Raw genomic sequence first — 22,379 nt, 5'->3', positions numbered from 1 at the left:
AAAACAAAGACAGTACTTTACTGGCAGAACTCTTAGAAGACACAACAGATTGTAGTGTTTTGAGAATTTCCGCATAAAATCTAGAACCACTCTGCCTTCTACCATCCCGAACACATGATATTTTAAATATACATGTGAGAGAACCAATCTACTACATATTGCCTGTCTGTGTGTGCAGGTCCGAAGTGTGTAGAAAGAGGACTGAAGGCACAGTGGTCGAACAGCACCAACAAGTGTTTGCCGGTCACGCCATGGACGTTTAATGAAAGAACACAGCAGACTCAAGGAACTTCTGTGTTATTCCATGCTGTTTTATAACTTTTACTATTATAGTGAAAAAAGAAGAAGAACAGTTGAAATATTGTTAATTAAATATACATCGTTAAGTGAAGCAAAAGAAAGTGCATACGTCTGCTTATTTTTATAAGTAGAAAGAGTCTCAAGAAATTCCAGTTTCTAGCAAATACACTTCAGAGAAGAAGAGAAATGGAGGTTGCAGCACCAAGCTAACCATCAAGGAAAGTTGGCTGACAATCTCAAGTAAGTCGTATCATTGAAGAAGTGGTAGTATACACACTTACTTCACCACTTTAAGTCATCCAAAGTGTTAGAACTTGGCAACCTGTGTGAAAGGACAGAAGAAAACAGGAATTTCAAGGCGAAAATGAGATAAGAAGATATTACGTGTTGCCGAAGCAACTGAGAGTAACAAGATGAGAGAGTAATAAGGGAAAGATGTAAGGAAGTCATAAGGTTAAAAGATTAGACTAAGAAGAAATATGCCGAGAACAATTCGACTAAGAAGATCTGGTGTGGGAAGAATACAGCTCTCATACGCATCGCGCAGATGCAGACGGGGAAACCAGCTTACATCCAACGCCACCAGCACCAGCTTCTGTTCACGTGTGCTGACCTGCCGCCACATCTGCCCACCTATGCAGCGAGAATTCTACGGTGGGTAAGCATTGCTACAATTTAAATTAGTATTAAATGCTCACAAGAGCCAAAGCCTATAAAAGTATGGACAGTATACAAGCTAGAGAGACATCAGAACCAGCCATGGCTATGAGAATTACTAACGAAGGGCCTGACTGGTCTGAGTTAGTAAATCTAATCAAAGCTCAGAATCTTAAGTTAGACTCAGTAAATGCTCAATTAAATGAAGCTTTAAATGCTCAGAGTCTGCAATGAAATGCTACATTACATGCTCAGAATACAACTTTACACGATAAATTAGATGCTCAGAGTACAACTTTAAATACTAAATTCGACATTCAGAATGAAACTTCAGGTTTGTTAAGTGTCAAGATAGATTCACAAAGTAAAGAATGTGGGAGATTTGAAGACTGAATTTGACGTGTTAAATACTAAAGTAGAGAATTTTAAGATAGATTTAAAGACTGAGGTGACTAGTTCCCTGCACATTCATGTACATACACTACTGGCCATTAAAATTGCTACACCAGGAAGATGATGTGCTACAGACATGAAATTTAACCGACAGGAAGAAGATGCTGTGATAAGCAAATGATTAGGTTTTCAGAGTATTCACACAAGGTTGGCGCTGGTGGCAACACCTACAATGTGCTGACGTGAGGAAAGTTTCCAACTGATTTTTCATACACAAACAGCAGCTGACCAGCGTTGCCTGGTGAAATGTTGTTGTGATGCCTCGTGTAAGGAGGAGAAATGCGTACCATCATGTTTCTTACTTTAATAAAGGTTGGATTGTAGCCTATCACGATTGCGGTTTATCATATCGCGACATTGCTGCTCGCATTGGTCGAGATCCAATTACAGTTAGCAGAATATGAAATCGGTGGGTTCAGGAGGGTAAAATGGAACGCTGTGCTGGATTCCAATGGCCTCGTATCACTAGCAGTCAAGATGACAGGCATCTTATCTGCATGGCTGTAACGGATTGTGCAGCTACGTCTCGATCCCTGAGTCAACAGATGGGGACATTTGCAAGACAACAACCATCTGCACGAACAGTTCAATGATGTTTGCAGCAGCATGGATTATCATCTCGGAGACCATGGCTGTGGTTACCCTTGACACTGCATCACAGACAGGAGCACCTGCGATGGTGTACTCAATGACGAAAGTGGGTGCACGGATGGCAAAACATCTTTTTTTTTCGGATGTATCCATGTTCTGTTTACAGCATCATGATGGTCACATCCGTGTTTGGCGACATTGCGGTGAACGCACATTGCAAGCATGTATTCGTCATCACCGTACTGGCGTATCACCTGGCATGATGGTATGGGGTGCCATTGGTTACACGTCTCGGTCACCTCTTGTGACCATATCGTGTTGAAACTGGATGGGCAGCTGTACCTGTACATGCCATGCAAGCTCTGTTTGCCTCAATGCCCATGCGTATCAAGGCTGTTCTTACGGCCAGAGGTGATTGTCCTGGGTACTGTTTTCTCAGGATCTAAGCACCCAAATTGCATGAAAATGTAATCACATGTCAGTTCAGAGTTTAATATATTTGTCCAATGAATACCCGTTTATCATCTGCATTTCTTCTTGGTGTAGCAATTTTAATGGCCAGTAGTGCAAAATGTTCAATGACCTTAGTAGTAAACAGAATGATAATTTCCGTGTTGTTGTTGTTGCTGTGGTCTTCAGTCCTGAGACTGGTTTGATACAGCTCTTGATAATTTCCACGAGTTATCAAAAAAGTTAGAATTTGAGATTGAGGACAGATGCAATAATGTAGGATCAGAAATCAATGAAAAATTATGATCTTTCAAAAAGGTGTGTAACGTTAAATTTAATGCTGTAAAGCAGGGACTGAAAGTATAGATAAGCAGAGCGAGTTAATGCCTGTCATTCAATCGCAAATTACAGGTGTAAGTACACAAGTGGATAATGTAGAAAGAAGCTTTAAAGAGAAAATAGCAAACTCTGATATCGTAAATGTAAGTAGTTTGGAAGAACAAGTCGAAGAATTTATAGAAAGAAAAGCTACTGAGAGAATAACATCCGGGAATGTGCCGCTTATTGTTTCTTCTGAACTTTCGGATACTCAAAAGGTTATAGATGACTCATGGAAAGAATTCAGACTTATCAAGTATTAAGTGGAAAAACTGAAAACTTCACCTAATTTTGTGGTAAGTAGTGAAGTAGTCACTGATTTACAATGGGGAGTGAATTCAGGGTTATCGAGAAAATTCCCTAAATTCAAGCCCAATGGTGATGTGGACCCAACACATTTCTTGAGAAAGTTTAACCAATGGAAAAACTGGGAAGACTCTAAAAAGATTGAATTTGGTGTGTGTTACCTTCTAGGAGAAGCGTCTGAGTAGGGCACAGTAGATATCGAAAACATTTCCTCTTGGGACGTTTTTCAAAAGAAATTTAAGGAGAAGTATTGGTCTGCAAGTGCCCAGGAGAAATTAATATCATATTTTTGAGACCCAAGGTATTACAATAATACTTGGAGTACAATGAGGAAATATTTTGATTAGCATCTAATGTGTGCAAAGTACCTAGATAAGCCAATGTAGAAAGAAGGATTAGTGTGGATTTTAATTACACGATTACCCATATATGCGAGGAAAGATATCTTACACAGTGGATGGAAGACGGTAGAAGAGTTATTGTCCAATGTAGACACACCTGTTGCCTTAAATAAGGACTGCAATGAAAACTTCCAGCAAATTGAGAATCTGAACTACAAAAGGAACAGTTGTAATAATTTAAAAAAAGCATGAGGCTAACCTAGCTAGAGTATACCAGTGCAACAGGAAAAATGGTAATGACAGTTATCATAAAAAGCGCCCACCTTTGAATTTAGGCCCCATAAGTTCACAGGAATTTATACTAAGTAATAACAGATTACAAAGTGATAACACATTATCTTGATTTGGTAACCAACCTGTGATTACCAATAATGAGGAAAACGTACTGCGATCTGCATCCAGAGCCAGGCCCAGGTTGTGGGCGTACACTAGGAGGCCTTAGTTCATACAAGTATGTTAATTTTACCCACAAAATACCTACAAAGGAATGGCTGTTACTGGAAGAACCAAGCTTGACTACCAGTAATGCACAACCAGTAGTAACAGGGACCATGGAAAATTCCAAGGTTAATATATTTATGGATTGAGGGAGTGAGGTATCATTCATCTCCAACACATTCTTTAGTTCATTAAAGACCAAACATCACTTAGCGTTATTACCAGTGACCGGAGTTTACACAGTTGGAAGAACAGGAATGAAAAGTAAAGTGGTAAACACGAAACCCAAGTGAACTGCAACATTGGAAATATCTTATTTCAGCAAACGCTTTTAATAGTAGAAAATATTAATAGAGATATGTTATTTGGTTTAGACTGGTTATTAGAATTTAAAGTCATCTTAAACTCTGAGGAAAATCATCTTTGTTTTGGTAATAGGAACAGTAGATGTTGGATACCTTTTGTGACAGATAACCACATTGCAAAACAAACAACTGGATGCCAATGCTTACAGTTAACTGCTACAGCACAATTGTCACCAGAGATCGATAATGTAGATCATGTATCACATTGAGCTGACATACAAGACAAAGTAAATGAGTCCATAATACTATCCGATCAACAAAGACCAAATTTATATAAAATTCTAATGGAATATGAAGTAGTGTTTTCCAATCGTTCAGACAATATCAGCGACTACATATGTAAGTTTAAAATCAAAGATGACACTCCATTGTTCTGTAAGCCGTATCCGATACCTATGAATTTGAAAGAAGCAGTTAAGGAGGAAATCAACAAAATGATTGACAACAATACAATAGAACATAGTTCTAGCATAGAATAACCCTTTGATAGTGGTGAAAAAAAAGCTACAGGAGAGGTTTGATTAGTGCTAGATGCGCGTACATTGAATAAGCATATAGAGACAGAAAGAGACAGACCAATTAACATCGATGAATCATTATCCACGTTTGAGAAAGCATGGTTTTCTAGCACGATGGACCTGACTGCGGGATATTGGCAAATTAGGTTACATCCAGAATCAAAAAAGTACACAGCATTTCTGTTTGATGGTAAATCATATCATTGCAATGTATTGCCTTTTGGACTTAAGATTTCTGTATCTGTATGTATATATGCACTGGATAAGGCACTAGGGAGAGAGTTATTGAAGGATTTAATAATATATGTAGATGATATCCTGATAATATCAGATTCTTGGAAAGAACATTATCTAACCTTAAGTGAGACCTTAAAGAAATTTAAAGAAAAAGGTATTACGATAAAGCTATCTAAATCATACTTCGCACACCAAGAGCTTAAGTTTTTAGGTCATATTTTGGGAGTGTATGGAATTAGACCAGGCCCTAAACGCATCAAAGCCATTAAAGGATACCCACACCCTATAAACGTAAGGCAGTTGAATGGATTTACAGGAATGGCCAGATACTATCGATGGTACATAGGAGGTCAAGAACTGAATGATCCAAAATTTTACATTTATTAAGGAAGGGTGTACCATGGGATTTGGGACCAAGAGGCAAACGATGTGTTTGAAAATGTCAAAAGAGCGCTTGTTGAATGACCTATCATCATCCAATTATGGGCGAAGCATTTAAATTGTTAACATATGCAGATGCATCTGATTACAGTATTGCTGCAGAACTGTTCCAAAGAGAGTGGGATCTATATAATATAGAGCACTGAACCATAGCTTCTGCCAGTCATAGTCTAAATAAACATGAATTAAATTATACAGCTACTGATAAAGAATTTTTGGCAACTGTATGGAGTATTCAGAAATTTCAAACACTAATATTGGAATCAGAAATCAATGTTTATACTGATCATCAAGCTCTATCCTTTCTAGTGAGTAGTTGATTGTCGCACAGTAGGTTAATGCAATGGATGCTGTTCCTACAGGGATATGATATTCAAATACAAGGTTCCAAAAATATTGTACTGGATGCTTTGTCTAGGCTACCAGTAGGAATGGAAGAATTAAAATGTATGGAAGGACCCGGCATTATTTTTGCAATTAATTTTATGTCAGCTGAATATCTGAACATCAGGGTTCAAGATACAGCTCAAATAATAACAGAAAATATCCATCATGATCCCTATTTTACAGAAATGTTTTCTATGTGTATTCAAAATTCCTTACCTCCTAATTAAGTAGAAAAATGGAAAATTATAGGTCATAATTTGTTTTGTAGAGACTGTGTAACATTGCAACATTGGCGCTTATGCATTCCAAAGGTAATGCAAGACGCACTTGTGAGGTATGTTCATACAGGATATAGACACTTCAGAATAAAAAAGTGTATAGCCCATATGAAAAAGTTTTATTATTTTAAGAAGCTAGGTCATAAAGTAGCATGTTTTATAAGAACTTGTGAAATCTGCCAGAAAGTGAAAGAGAATAATACTCATATGAAGTACACAATGTATTCAATTATTCCTAAGTAATTGCATGATCTCACAGCAGCAGACTTTTTTTGGGCCAGTTCCAAAAGGAAAAGGAGGAATGTCATACATTTTGGTCATCATAGAATGTTGGTCAAAATATGTTAAACTAGACCCAATCAAAAGAGCCAGTACACTGACAGTTATACACTGTTTACAACAATACTTTCTTGAAGCAGGTAAACTGAAAAGGTTTCTTATGGATAATAGCCCTCAATTTATGAGTAATGAATTTGAAGAATTTCTAGCATGAGAAGGTATTTGTCAAGTGTATCCAACTATAACCCATCTTTGAATCCGTGTGAAAGAGTAATGAAGGCGATTGAAAAACTATGCTGTACCTACTGCCATGAAAAACATACTTTATGGGCAACAAAAATTAAAGATTTTGAACTTATTCTAGGTGAATTACCACATTTATCAACTGGGTTGACACCACTAGAAGTAATAGGCAAACCCTTTGTAGGAGCACCTCTGATTAAATGTTTTAATTGGCCTGAACAACCTATTGTCGATTACCAACTGAATCACGAAATAGTTTCTGAGAATTTAAATGAAAAAGCACAACAAAGAGTAAGTAAACATAATGAAAAGGCTGTTGAACCCCAGTACAAGGTTGATGACCTAGTTCTTGTAAAACAACATCTTCAAAGCTCTGCCCTGAAGAAAGAAACACAAAAATGTTTCCAAAAATATGAAGGACAATACCGAGTACAAATGGCAATCCATCCCAAGACATTATTTTTAGTGGATCCTACAACTGGATCAGACAAGGGAAAGTACAATGTAAAAAATGTAAGGTTGTACGTATCCCCCAGGGCTGTTACTGTTCTGAGTTAATGGGCAGAGTGATGACCGTCGGGTTGTTTTCGGTGTTTCTTCTGTAATAAATTTCCTGCACTGAATTACCTCAAACTCTTAAACTATTCTATCATCCCCCACTTACAGGTTCTGGAAACAACCATACCAGTGAGAATTTGTGATTACGCCACCCAAAATTGCTCCTGGTAAGAGATTTCTTTGTTCCAGTTAGACTACTAACAACCTCTAACTCCCTATATAATTTCTTGTGAAACTAAAGAAGCATCTGTATAAGTGCTTCTGGTACTACTCTTATGTACCCTGTAAGAGCACACATGAAGTACGAATTTGCACAGTGCATTCGCACCTACCTGTCCCCAAGGTTTGGAGTTATCCCAACCTTGCTTGACTGCAGCATGAGGCAGAAATTTGTACACATATTGTCTCCGATCTCCAACATTTGGCACCACCTTGGGACAAGATATATTAGGTGCACCTGGTCAGCTCTTATCTCCCTTGGTTTCGACTGGCGCAGTCTCCACGTATGATTGGGTTGTATGTTTGCTTGGACCTCGGTTTCGACCGGAATAGTCTCCATGTAGAGTTAGGTTGTATTTATCATTGGAATGATCTTAGTATGTAATCTCTTCACCAGTTTCTTTGCAAACCTGTGTGTAGAGATCTGGGTGAAACCAACATTATCGAATTTTTATATCGTGCTGATATGAGGTGACATTATGATGACCTCAACAATGGTTTTTGTGAAGGCTGCCTGGTGATCCCTTTCTTTGTCAAATAATTTCTGAAGTCATGGGAATACTATTCTCATACTGAATGTAATATAGTCAAGCCAGCTTTTGCCATTTTGCTCTATGTGAGGTTTCTGTCCTTGCTGAGCTGGCCTTAGGACACGTGCATTTTTCTTTGACAAATGTACTGCCATAATCGGGCCAGAGATTCAGTTTATATATCTTGATGCATATTTTTCTTAGTGAACTGAAGGAAACATTAAGTTAGCAAAACATATAATATTGGATGACTAATTAAAGAACTGTGATAACATAGTATATAGATTTTCTACTTTGTATAGAATATTTTATACCTTTTATGAGGTGTGATATACATGGGAGGGTTTCTATCAGTTTTGAAAGGGGTGGGTATTATGGATAAAAGCATGGTTTATGAAAACACATAAATCATGACTAACACAAAACACACACCGCACCTTTCAGATGACCCTCACAAACAAGTGTGCCTGATTCTTCATCACTTGCTGTTTCCAGAGGGATGTTAAGATTTCCTTCAGTAACTCAAGGGTAAGGGTGGGAATGTCCATTCTGTAGGAGATGATTTAACACCAAACCTCCTCCGGCTTCTCAGTCAAGTACCTGCGAGGAGGTATCCTGGGAAACGGGGGTGGGAAGGGCTTCCTGTCTTTGGGGCTGTCCTCTTCCTCTTCTTCGATCTTAGCAACCATTTCTGTTTATTTCCTTTCTTACTTCACATTTGAGGACCTATCTATTTTTTCCCTCTTTCCATATTCATTTACTTCTATCACAGAAGTCCTTCCTGGTTTCCGTGCTTCCCAATAACCTACATCTTATCTTTAATAAGAAGGCTGAAGAATCAGAGTACATGAACACACATCAATATACACACAAAGAGAGACAGATATACACTCCTGGAAATGGAAAAAAGAACACATTGACACCGGTGTGTCAGACCCACCATACTTGCTCCGGACACTGCGAGAGGGCTGTACAAGCAATGATCACACGCACGGCACAGCGGACACACCAGGAACCGCGGTGTTGGCCGTCGAATGGCGCAGCATTTGTGCACCGCCGCCGTCAGTGTCAGCCAGTTTGCCGTGGCATACGGAGCTCCATCGCAGTCTTTAACACTGGTAGCATGCCGCGACAGTGTGGACGTGAACCGTATGTGCAGTTGACGGACTTTGAGCGAGGGCGTATAGTGGGCATGCGGGAGGCCGGGTGGACGTACCGCCGAATTGCTCAACACGTGGGGCGTGAGGTCTCCACAGTACATCGATGTTGTCGCCAGTGGTCGGCGGAAGGTGCACGTGCCCGTCGACCTGGGACCGGACCGCACAGCCACGCACGGATGCACGCCAAGACCGTAGGATCCTACGCAGTGCCGTAGGGGACCGCACCACCACTTCCCAGCAAATTAAGGACACTGTTGCTCCTGGGGTATCGGCGAGAACCATTCGCAACCGTCTCCATGAAGCTGGGCTACGGTCCCGCACACCGTTAGGCCGTCTTCCGCTCACGCCCCAACATCGTGCAGCCCGCTTCCAGTGGTGTCGCGACAGGTGTGAATGGAGGGACGAATGGAGATGTGTCGTCTTCAGCGATGAGAGTCGCTTCTGCCTTGGTGCCAATGATGGTCGTATGCATGTTTGGCGCCGTTCAGGTGAGCGCCACAATCAGGACTGCATACGACCGAGGCACACAGGGCCAACACCCGGCATCATGGTGTGGGGAGCGATCTCCTACACTGGCCGTACACCTCTGGTGATCGTCGAGGGGACACTGAATAGTGCACGGTACATCCAAACCGTCATGAAACCCATCGTTCTACCATTCCTAGACCGGAAAGGGAACTTGCTGTTCCAACAGGACAATGCACGTCTGCATGTATCCCGTGCCACCCAACGTGCTCTAGAAGGTGTAAGTCAACTGCTGTGGCCAGCAAGATCTCCGGATCTGTCCCCCATTGAGCATGTTTGGGACTGGATGAAGCGTCGTCTCACGCGGTCTGCACGTCCAGCACGAATGCTGGTCCAACTGAGGCGCCAGGTGGAAATGGCATGGCAAGCCATTCCACAGGACTACATCCAGCATCTCTATGATCATCTCCATTTGAGAATAGCAGCCTGCATTGCTGCGAAAGGTGGATATAGACTGTACTAGTGCCGACATTGTGCATGCTCTGTTGCCTGTGTCTATGTACCTGTGGTTCTGTCAGTGTGATCATGTGACGTATCTGACCCCAGGAATGTGTCAATAAAGTTTCCCCTTCCTGGGACAATGAATTGACGGTGTTCTTATTTCAATTTCCAGGAGTGTATATCACATTTTCAAACCAACAGCTCAATTCATGGAATCAATACTAAAAATATCAATAATCTTCACAAGGATTTAAAGTCACTTAGTCTTGTACAAAAAGGTGTGCATTATTCAGGAACACACATTTTCAATAAAAAGCTTAACATCCAATGAAATTCAGTTTAAGAGAAGCCTAAAGGATTTATTGGTGGCCAACTCCTTCTACTCTATTAATGAATTTCTCAGTAAAACCAACTGATTTGTACAATATAACTTCTGCACAATTTCAGTGCAGTAATGTGTTCAATGTAAATGTGTGTGTGTGTGTGTGTGTGTGTGTGTGTGTGTGTGTGTGTGTGTGTGTGTGTGTGTGTGTAAGTGCAATCTAACTTCTGCACCATTTCAGTGCAGTAATGTGTTCATTGTAAATAAGTATTATAGTAGTTGTATTACAAGTTTATTACCTTATAAATATATAAAAAACTTTTTTATTTTAAATTCAGTGCATTAGTATTTGTAAAATGACTTTCATATAGTGTTCATAAAAAAATGTAGATCATTCCACTTGGGACCTGTGGAATGGTACATTAGCTTATTTGCTTTAGTTGTAAATATTTGTCATGTATTGTTGTTTTTCTGACATGTTCCACATCCTGGAGGACCTCCTCACTACAGATCAATTGGAATGAAAGTAAATCTAATCTAATCTAATACTGTAGACATTGTGGTAAAAACGCCACGGAAGTTTAATGAAAGAACACAGCCCACTCAAGGAACTTCTATGTTATTCTTCATACTTTCCCGGCGATCTGTTGACATCTTGGATATTCAGGAATCCAGCCGGATGTCCGCGTCGTTCTCGCGAGAACGACGCGAACATCCGGCTGGATTCCCGAATATCCAAAATGTCAACTTCTATGTTATTCCATGCTGTTTTATAACTTTGACTATTGTAGTGAAAAAAAGGAGAACAGTTGAAATATTGTTTATTAATGCTCGGCTTGGACTTCGAGAGGATAAAACATGTACTCAAATTCAGGATGAGAATGGACTTAGTTTTTTTAGCCAACTTTTTCTTATGTGTGAATGAACTTTGTTTCTAACCTTTGGATATGTGAGGAGACCTACTTGACAGTGTTTGTTTATGTGGAGAATGAGATTTGTAGAAGTTTTATGTTTAAATATACATTGTTAAGTGAAGCAAAAGAAACTGTGTATGTCTGCTTATTTTTATAAGTAGAAAGATTCTTGAGAAATTCCCGTTCCTAGCAAACATACTTCGGAGATGAAGAGAAAAGGAGGTTGCAGGAGCAAGCTAAGCAGCAAGGAATGTCAACTGAAAATCTCAAGGAAGTCATATCATTGAAGATGTGGTAGTTAACACACATACATCACCACTGTAAGTCTTCCAAAGTGTTAGAAGGTCAAGCAAAGAGACACCCTACACTATGCAAGTCTGTCCTATTCTTGAGTACTGCTGTGTGGTATGGGCTCCACATCAGATACAACTGATAGGGGGCACTGAAAAAGTTCAAAGAAAGGCAGCTCATTTTTTGTTATAGTGAAATGAGGGAGAATGTGCCATAGATAGGATACATGAATTGGGATGTTAATCATTAAACAAAGCCACTTCTCATTGTGGCATGATCTTCTCTTAAAATTTCAATTGCCAACTTCCTCGTTCAAATGTGAAGAAAATCTTGTTGATATTCATCTGCAAAAAGAGTAATGATCATGTCAGTAAGATAAGAGAAGTCGGAGCTTGCATAGAAAGATTTAAGTACTCATGCTGTTTGAGAGGGGAATGGTAGAGAAGTAGCTTGAAGGTAGTTTGATGAACCCTCTGTCAGATGCTTAATTGTGAATAGCAGAGTCACAGCATGCTGTTGTGAGATACCATGGCTCCATGATGTTTTATATGAGAATTTGTCCGAGGGTTGTATTTACTTCATGTAGCCCAAAAAAGAAATTTTGAATGAGTTATTTTTAATTCACATGGCAATCAAGTTGATAATTAACACATTGTCTGAAATATTGTGTATGTCACTAAATACCACTTCACTTGATCAGCTGACAAAACAAATTAAAATTGACAAATCACTTCACAAAATACTGTATTATAAAAGAACAGAATACAACAGATTGTAATTAAGAGGGTTCCACTGATTCCACTAAGAATGTTACAAAACATCAACCGCATCTGCTGCTGGCTGCCGATGTCTCATGTAACCTCTCTCCTTTGCCATGTGTCATCTGCTTCGAGTCATATAGACTGCTAAGTAAGAGCATTACACACAGATGGTACGAGATATCACCATAGTTCTTTCACAACCCAATAGAGAGAACCTTTGTCCTTCATGCAATGCCCTTAAAGAGTTAGTTTATTTTGAATTCTTGACCGAAATACATAAGAAGAGATATGAGTGCAGCTTACAAATCACATTTATCAAAGATGTTTGATGCCAACTTCTGTATGTTGGTTTATCAACAAAATGATATTTGAATCCTGCAAGAGGACAATGATCTGAAGCACTGTGTCAGCTTTTTGCAGTGATTGGAAAAAAGAGAAAGGTTTGCAGGTACTGGATTGGTCCTCGCAGTCACCTGACACTAATGGTATTGAAAATGTATGGTCTTATATCAAAAAGAAGTTGCAAGGGGAAAAGATCACTCTGAAACCACTGTCAATGCAAATTTGAAGCATATGGAAGCTTATCCCATGTGTGTACACGGAAAACTTGGTTTCAAGCATGCCACGGAGATGCCAAGCAATTATTGACACTGCAGGTGACTGGACGCATTACTAATTGTAGTTGCATTTTCTTTTGTCCATATATGATGTATGTATTATGGTTTAGTTTGTTGACAAATACAATTTTCTGCTGATCAACCCGACCATGATATTACTTAACAGAACATACGGGTCATGGTGTTTGCTAACTGCTATGTCATGAAGAAGTTGGTCACAGTGTAGTATAAATTGCCAACTGATGCTACTGTAGTAGAGCATGACTACTGCATGCTCTGCTATCTTGTTTTCAAAATATTTGTGTTATAGGCTGAGATTGTACTCGATGAAGTTGGAGTGCATTCAAAATATGTCTAGTTACTTGCAACATGGATATTAGGGTTAAAATGATCCTGAAAAATGTCTTAAATTCCTTTTGTTGTGTATCTTCTTGAAATTTAATATTTGTTGTCATAAGTCATCAGATAATGTTCAATGGCATGTTTGTCTTGTTATTGGATTGTCTGTCAGCAGTGTGTTTATTTATGTTGTCCCAAAAAATACAATATTATTTCTTCTTTGCAGATAATAATAAGTATTTCAAAAATTGTTTTCTGTCCAAATTTGCACCATTGAATAAATTCTTGATTTAATAATTAAATGTTTATATAACTTGTATATACTGTTGCTTCTAATGTGGTGTAAATATTGGATATACATAATTCACATAATATATTTACAGTTTTTCAATTTAAATGTCAGTTAATCTATTAATTAATTCAGGTGTTTTTCAAAGTTTAATCTTTATTTGTATTTTTCACTGAAAGTTATTATAAAGTCTGTAGTTTACTTTATTTTGTGTAGTTGCCTAACTTTGTCTGATGTATGAAAGCTCTCATATACGTGGTGATGTATTCTGCTCTTAGTAATTTATATCAAAGTTCCATATGGAAATAGTGAAGATAATTTAATTTTGAGTGAACCAGTTGCAAATAAATTATTCTTCAAGAAATCCTGCAATGTGACTGAAGACCAGATGAAAAAATGTGTTATTCATTTTCTGATCACTTCTTCTTCCTTAGTTTTTTTGTATCCAGTGTCTTCATAGTAGAATCATGTTTCACCTGAGGGTCATAATTTGAGGGTGTTCATGCCAACCAAAATGTTGTAAATTTTTCAGCAAAAATCTTCTTAGTTAATTTCTTCTTGTATTTTAATCTTCACCACAAAATTCTTCCAATAACGATTCGTACCTTAACTCCACAGTTGCCACATGAGTATGTTGTGATGAAGTAAATGTAGCAAATTCTTCATTCTATTATGTATTTAATTCCAGTATCAAAATTCTTCATAGTTATTTGCACCTTGTATCTTGAGTTTCAATTTGATTCATATTTGCATCCAACTACAGGATCACTAAATGTGAGGTTCACTGGTTGGCAAAGCCATAAAATATTTTTGGAGTGACTTTAATTTTTACATATCAACCACTAATATTCTTTTTTGTTCATTTTGTAAATGAAAGCCATCTTCCTTACTCCAATGTATTTTATTTGTTCCAGACACCTTTTGCCTTATACTTTAAGGCATCTTCAGTGGACTCTAGAATGATACAGTTTTGTTTTGATAAGTGATATTTGTAGATTATAAAACAGTTCACATCTTTTTTAAGTCCACAAATATCTCGTATAAAAAAAAACCTGGATCATTATAGATTTCACTGAAGATGCCTTAAAGTAAAAAGTAAAATGCTTCCGGAACAAATAAAATACACTGCAGCCAAAAAAGGCAGTTTTTGTTTACAAAATGAATATTTCTGTGCCTGCTGCCACCCAGACAAAACTTATTATACTTTTTAATGATGTAGATAAAATAGAAACAAACTTCCACATGGGAAAAATATATTAAAAACAAAGATTCCAAGACTTACCAAGCGGGAAAGCGCTGGTAGACAGGCACAATGAAATAACACACAAACATACACACACAAAATTTTGAGCTTTCGCAACCGGCGGCTGCTTTGTCAGGAAAGAGGGAAGGAAAAGGAAAGATGAAAGGATATGGGTTTTAAGGGAGAGGGTAAGGAGTCATTCCAATCCCGGGAGCGGAAAGACTTACCTTAGGGGGAAAAAAGGATAGGTATATACTCGCGTGCACACACACACACACACACACACACACACACACACACACACACACACACACACACACACACACACACACCCATTCATACATACACAGACACAAGCAGACAGATGTCTGTCTGTGTGTGTGTGTGTGTGTGTGTGTGTGTGTGTACACGAGTATATACCTATCCTTTTTCCCCCCTAAGGTAAGTCTTTCCGCTCCCGGGATTGGAATGACTCCTTACCCTCTGCCTTAAAACCCACATCCTTTCATCATTCCTTTTCCTTCCCTCTTTCCTGACAAAGCAGCCGCCGGTTGCGAAAGCTCGAAATTTTGTATGTGTGTGTTTGTGTGTTATTTTATTGTGCCTGTCTACCGGCACTTTCCCGCTTGGTAAGTCTTGGAATCTATGTTTTTAATTTATTATACTTTTTGGTATTTGAAATGTCTTTCAGCTGATTTTTGGTAAAGATTCCCCACTTGCAATCTGGGCCTGCAGTTGTATGGCACACTACAGAAGTCACAACATGGCAGCACCAGTAGAGGCTGCCACTCTCGAATGTGTGAGCAGCATCTCAACAGTTCACTTTACCGGCCAGCCAATGGCTTACAGAGTTGTGTCCAGCCAACCCCACTCTCAGTCACATGTTCATTTTCAGCCAACATGCCTTGGACTAATAGAGCTGCCACTTCGTGGCACGTTTTTTCTGTACCAATATTCTTGAAGTAATAAAATATTGGGTTCATTATTGTCTGTGTGTTCTTGTAGTCAGCACAAGTATATGAACTTGTGCAAAGGGGGCTTTCAGTATGAATATGTCAATAAGACTGAATGAGTTATAGATACTTTACAAATATTTTTTTTTATAATTCTAATCCGACCGAGACTCGAACTCCTTTGCAAAGGTCCCAAGTTCGAGTCCCGGTCGGGCACATAGTTTTAATCTGCCAGGAAGTTTTATAATTCTATTGTTGGATATTCTTCATTGGTGAATCTTCTTGCTGCCTGCTCTGAGGTGCCCCTTCAGCATTTGTACAGTGCTGAAAGCTCCATGATGTACTTGGTGTGATGTAAAGAAGTCTGCTGGTGAAATTCGAATGCCACATATTGCTCAAACAGATAACAATACAACATGAACAAATAACATACAGTATCATATTCAGAAAAAATATGGACCTATGTGCTGTTTGAAACATTTCCTTTTAACCTACTATTAACAAACTATATGATTACTCATTTATACACAATGACAAATGTACCAAAAACTTTATATCTCTTACTCTTGTAGGGAAATCCTCAGATTTAACAATTAAATGTTCTGTGCCCTCCTGACTGCCCCCACCCCTCCCTCCCCCTCTTTTTTTTTCTTTTTTTGCAGTACATCCCAACACTATATTTTGTAAATAAAGTCCTCTTATTTTATACATGTTCATATGCTCTTTGATGCCCGAGTACTACTGTTAGAGACAACAAGACCAAATATTTACATAACTGTTCCTAAGCAACTAACATGCAATTCAAGCAGAAGAGATATGAGTAAAATTACATATAAGCATACCTAAATATTCTCGTGGAAATTTTAAGGGAATGTGAGGTTTATGGAAACCAACAGCCAATAAAAATGGCTCCTCTCTCTTCTCACGCAGAAATTTTTTTGCTGCTTCAAGTGACTGTAAATCTGGCAATGATTTTCCTGGCTGTAGTTCAACAGAGACAGGGCAAATTAGATTCCTCCCTGGTTGCCCTGAAGTACCATGGCAAACGGGGCTATCTCGATACTGTTCAGTTGGTGGGTGGAAAGGTTCTTCAGACCAGCTATATGGCTGATCATCACTGTAGTTAGATGATATACCTTTCAGGAAAACAAACAATATTTCAATTAGACAATAACTTCAAATAAATGTAGTTTACAGGTTCACATAAAGGTTTCTGTTTGTTGCTATGTTTGAAGAAGCTTTTGCAAAATAATAAAATTAATCAGTTAGCTGACAACAAAAATACATGGTACCATCACATAACAATATGTATCAACAAGAAATTTTTTAAATACTGCAAAGATCATGCATTAAAAATACATTTGTGGCATTCTGCTCTCAAGTTTCTGTCCAGTGCAGAAGTGACAAAGACTCAGCATTTATTCAAACTGTAAAATTATTTTGATTTTTGTTCAGTTCTGAAATGATATTTGTATTTACAGAGTTCAAGTGGTGTTGATCTATTCCATTGGTATCAGCTCTTGCAAATTTTACACAGTTTTTTCTAAATGAACTGCTATTTCTAGCATATTATTGATTTATTAATTACTTAATTAAGTAATTCACTCATATATCACATTGTATACCAACCTAATTAAAGATAAATGTTGAGGTATGTGGAAAAAATTGAGGTATAGATCAACATAGAGTGTTAGTTGGCAGAAGCTACTTCTGTAGTCTTGAATAACACTCAACTATCACATATTTAACATCCTATATTTGTGCTTCAAATGGTTATAAATTACTACAATGCAGTTAACGAAAAGATCTTACTTTGAAAATGTATGTGACTTTCTTTGTAGGATTAAAACAGATTTTGCTTACACGGCTTGTTTCTTAATTAACCTCCTATTCCTGGCATATTATTGATTTATTAATTACTTAATTAAGAAATTAATTGGCCTGTGGATGCAACACACTCATCCTCAACTTCTTTGTGTTCAACAATTCACACATTCCTTCATTAAATCCGACATAAAGTTGGTCCCTTGGACAGTAATTATTGTCTCTGGTACACCAAACTTCAAAATGCAGTTGTTTACTAATGCTTTTGTGGCCATTGCTGCCTGCTGATTTGGCACAGCCATCATCTCCACATACCTTGAAAAGTGGTCCATTATTGTCAGAACGAATCTGTTCCCCGATGGTGTTCACCTGAAAGGTTCTAAGACATCGATCCCCAGCACAGTGAATGGACATGTCACTTCTGACAATCGTCGTAGCTGTATCTGTATCCGGCTCAAATCTGTTCTCTGCGCACATGGTATACAATTTTTGAGATATTGATCCACATCTGCTTTCCTACCTCTTCACCAATACCTCTCTGCCACTCTTCTATTCTCACTTGACACCCTCCATGACCAGATAACATGTGATCATGTGCTTCCTTTAAAACCTCATCCCTCAACTTCACTGGCTCTACTACCCTTGGCCCTAACTTCATTTCCTGCATAGAAGACCGTTGTACATATTAAATTGTGGCTGTGTCTGATACAATTTACAATCATTGTCTGTGTCCTTTAATTCTTGCCATACTGCTAGGTCTTAACCTATGACTTCTACTTTTGCCACCCTTCCTACTTAGTGCATCTGCATTACTGTGTTTCTTCCCAGGCTTGTGCACCACCTCATAGTCGAATTCAGTAAGCCACACAGCCCATATAGCAAGTCTAGTGGATGGATCCTTCAACCCCAACAATCACTTCAATGTAACATGATCTGTAGCTACCCAAAATCTTCTCCCATATAAATAACATTTAAAATAAGTGATTCAACAGATTACTCTAAGCATCTCCCTCTCAGTTGTTGAGTAATTCCTCTCTGCTGCATTCAACTACCTAGATGCATAGGCTACAGGATGTTCTTTCCCGTCAATTTCCTGACTAAGAACACTCCCTAATGATTGATGTGATGCATCGCATGCTAGTACAAACTCCTTTTCAAAATCTTGAAACACAAGAACTAGATTTGATGTTAACACTTCTTTCAGTTTGTCAAACGCTTTCCGATACTCTTCTGTCCACTCAAATTTCACAGCCTTCCTTAACACGTCCATCAACAGCTGTGCTAAATCTACAAAACCCTTTGTGAACTTTTGATAGAAATTGCAAATTCTGATGAATGACTGCATTTCCTTAACTGTTTTTGGCTCCTGAAAATCCCTTACAGCCTGTACCAACCTCGGATCTGTTCGCACTTCATCCTTACTGATAATATGACCAAAATATTTTACTTCTTCTAATGCAAAATGACACTTTCCAGTCTCAAAGTCAAACGAGCTCCTCTTAACCTCATAAAGACTTTCCTTAACCACTGTCTATGTTGTACTACTTGAAAACACTATAATGTCATCCAAATAGACCAGACACTGCCATGGTTTCAAACCTCTCAAGACACTGTCTAGCAACTTTTGAAATGTTGCTGGAGCATTTTTCAAACCAAATGGCATTCTAATGTACTGGTAATGGCCTCCAGGAGCAGGGAAAGCAGTTTTTGGACAATCCCCTGCAACCACCTCTAACTGATGATAACCACTTGTCAAATCCATTGTAGAAAAGTACTGGCACAGTCCTAAGTGATCCAAAGTCTCCGATATGTTTGGAATAGGGTATGCGTCCGTTACTGTCTTATTATTGAGGTATTGGTAGTCACAACAGAACCTGTATTTCTTAGTTCCATCCATAGATTTTTTAGGCACAACGACAATGCCTGCTCCCCAGCAACTATTACTATGCTCTATAATACCATCGGCAAGCTGCTGATCAATGAAATCCTCCACAATTGGCTGAAAATACCTCGGTATTCTCTATGGTTTATGGTAAACAGGTGCTTCATTCCCTGTTGTTATCCTATGTTGAACTAATGGAGTTGCTCATAATGGCCCTTGTGGAAAAAACAAATCCTTAAATTCCCAGAATAATTATTATATATGCTCTCTTTCTCTTCCTTTCAAATGCTCAATTTTGTCATGCAATGCAGTTCTATCAGCAGTTAGTGGTTGATTGCTTTGCCTACCACTCGAACACCAGTCTTCGTCATCTGGCACATCCATATTTGCAACTAAAACCCCCTTCCTCAAATTTGCGTCTACAGCACCAAAATTATCCACATTCATGGGAACTACTCACCTGTCTTTTCCCTCATGTATGCGTACAACACAATGTTTCATAAAACAACCCAATGGATCCAAAACTTCATTACCCTCAAATGGTTCAATAACACGTACTGTACCCACAGGTAGATTTGATTCCACACTTACCCAAAGCAACTTCCTGGTGCCACTAGGCACACACTCATGCAAAATAAGCCTTAATACTAATGTACGCAGTTCAATTGGTTTGTTCATTATGTTGAATGCCCCTTGCAACAGCTCTGCTTTGACAACAGTTTCCCCTAGCTGAAATAACATTCCACCATGTTCGTTGTCCAAAGTTAATTTTGGCATGATGGTGATGCAAGAAATCTAATCCTAGGATCATGTCATAGCCCTTGCTTACCCATGGTACTACCTCCATGCATGCATTACATCAGACTTCCTCTATTCGAAAGTCAACTGTCACAGACCCCAAAGGTGTGACCTCCATATCCCCCACTCCACGCAACTTATAACATGGTGGGTCTAGCATCCTTCATCCAATTATATTCCAAGTAGGCACTGATACTTGGCCCCCGTGTCCAACAAAATTTTAAAATTTTTAGTTCCTATGGATCCTATCACTGAACATTCAACCTCTGCATGAGCATTCGTAGCACTGAAATTAAACAGGAGCTCCCTTAGGTGGGTCTTGGGCCCCCTCTGCCTACCTCCACTTCTCCATCCTCCCTGCAGCCGATTTCCACTCCTTTTTTATTCCTCAGTGACTGGGTACACTGCCTTTGCAGATGTCCAGTACAACAACACTTAAAACATTTCACACCCGCTGTAAACACTGTTTGCCTCTTGTGTATACCTGCTGCCACATCTATTTTCTCGCATTGAATTGCCAGCTGAATGGGCGAATACAAATCTTTCACGCACTTTCCATGACATACGTGCTGGTAGTCCTCTTGCAAATACATCAAGTGCCCTTTGCTCAGCCTCCTGCAACAGAATGCTATTCGCTTCATTGCTCTGACCCAACTCATAATTATACTAATTAATTTCCCTTATCTTGTCCACAAATTTCTCCATTGTCTCCTCCTGTCTCTTTGACATTGTACTTAACCTCTCTCTAAAGTACTGAGTGCTAGTCTGTTTTTTGTACTTTCGTAAAAGCCTTTCCTTTAACTGTTTAAACTATCCTGCCTTCCTTAAGGCCATAAAATACCTTATATATGTTTTTGCTTCACCCGTTAATCTAATCTTGGCAATATGTAACAACTGCTCATCAGACCAACTATTCATCACCGCTGAGGTCTCCAAGTCCTCCACAAACAAATGCACATTCTCACATGCCTAACCAGAAAATGGAATAATCAAACTTGCAGCAGATGGATCAATCTGCTGCACCCTAGGCAACAATGACTGATCAGATGTGGTTTCCCACTCACTTCTAGATGTTAATTCATTTCGCAACTGTGTATTGTCTGCTGTCAATTGTGCTACTTTTTCCAACAAAATCCATACCTCTCCTGGTTCCAACACACTTCACGTCCGCAACTCTGCCATTGTGTTGCTTTCATTCCCAGTTAGTCCCGAAACAAAGTCCAAGAATAACCCGACTCCCCACACTTCAGTATCATCATGCTCAACCCAATACAAAAGTAATTAAATGCCACAAAAAAAGGTTAATTTGTCGAAGTTAGACCTCTGTTCAAGAAAGGGTCGAGGGAAGACACGGGACACTATCAACCCATTTCTATTCTTCTAGTCCTGTCAAAAGTGTTAGAAAAGTTGCAGCAATGTGGATCAAGAAGTTTATTGTAAAAAAATGATATTATTATAAGTAACAAATCTGGATTTCAACCAAGAAAAAGAACTAAGGATGCAGTGACTAACTGAAAAGATAGGCAAACCATTGCATCAGAGAAGTAAAGTTACAAGTATCTGCTGTGATCTGACGAAAGCATTTGACTTCATGAGCCATGAATTGCTTAACTACAAATACGAGATTAAGGACAATGGACTAAATAGGCTAACTTCATATTTACACAACAGAAAATAAAGAGTAACTATCACCTCAGATATAGTGAACTATTATTCTAAATGGAGTACAGCTACACAAGGTGTGCCTCAAGGTTCCTTTTGGAACCAATCCTGTTCTTATCTAAGTAAATGACTTACCCATAAATATAATTTCCCCATCAGTTCTGTTTGCAGATGATACTGCCGTGTTTAACTGAAGATGACAATGCAGAAAAAATTCCAAGCTCCATCATAAGCACACTGGATACCTCAGAAAAATGGTTCCAATTAAATGGGTTGAAACGCAACATTGCAAAAACCCATGTGGTACATTTCAAAACCTAACATTTGAA

General features: G+C 38.7%; 1 protein-coding gene across 4 annotated transcripts in view; it reads right to left on the bottom strand.

The window, feature by feature from the left end:
* The window catches only part of LOC126356330 (iduronate 2-sulfatase), a 181,127-nt gene that overhangs the window by 122,371 nt on the left and 36,377 nt on the right, over positions 1-22,379 (bottom strand). For all 4 annotated transcript variants that reach the window (XM_050007310.1, XM_050007311.1, XM_050007309.1 and 1 more), the window contains exon 3: positions 16,727-17,020. In XM_050007310.1, coding sequence (XP_049863267.1) covers positions 16,727-17,020 — 294 coding nt within the window. The remainder of the gene's footprint in view (positions 1-16,726; positions 17,021-22,379) is intronic.

Source organism: Schistocerca gregaria, chromosome 3 (assembly GCF_023897955.1).
Source record: "Schistocerca gregaria isolate iqSchGreg1 chromosome 3, iqSchGreg1.2, whole genome shotgun sequence".
Classification (NCBI taxonomy): Eukaryota; Metazoa; Arthropoda; class Insecta; order Orthoptera; family Acrididae; genus Schistocerca; species Schistocerca gregaria.
The sequence above is the reverse complement of the archived record's forward strand: the minus strand, read 5'-3'. Positions and strand labels throughout refer to the sequence as shown.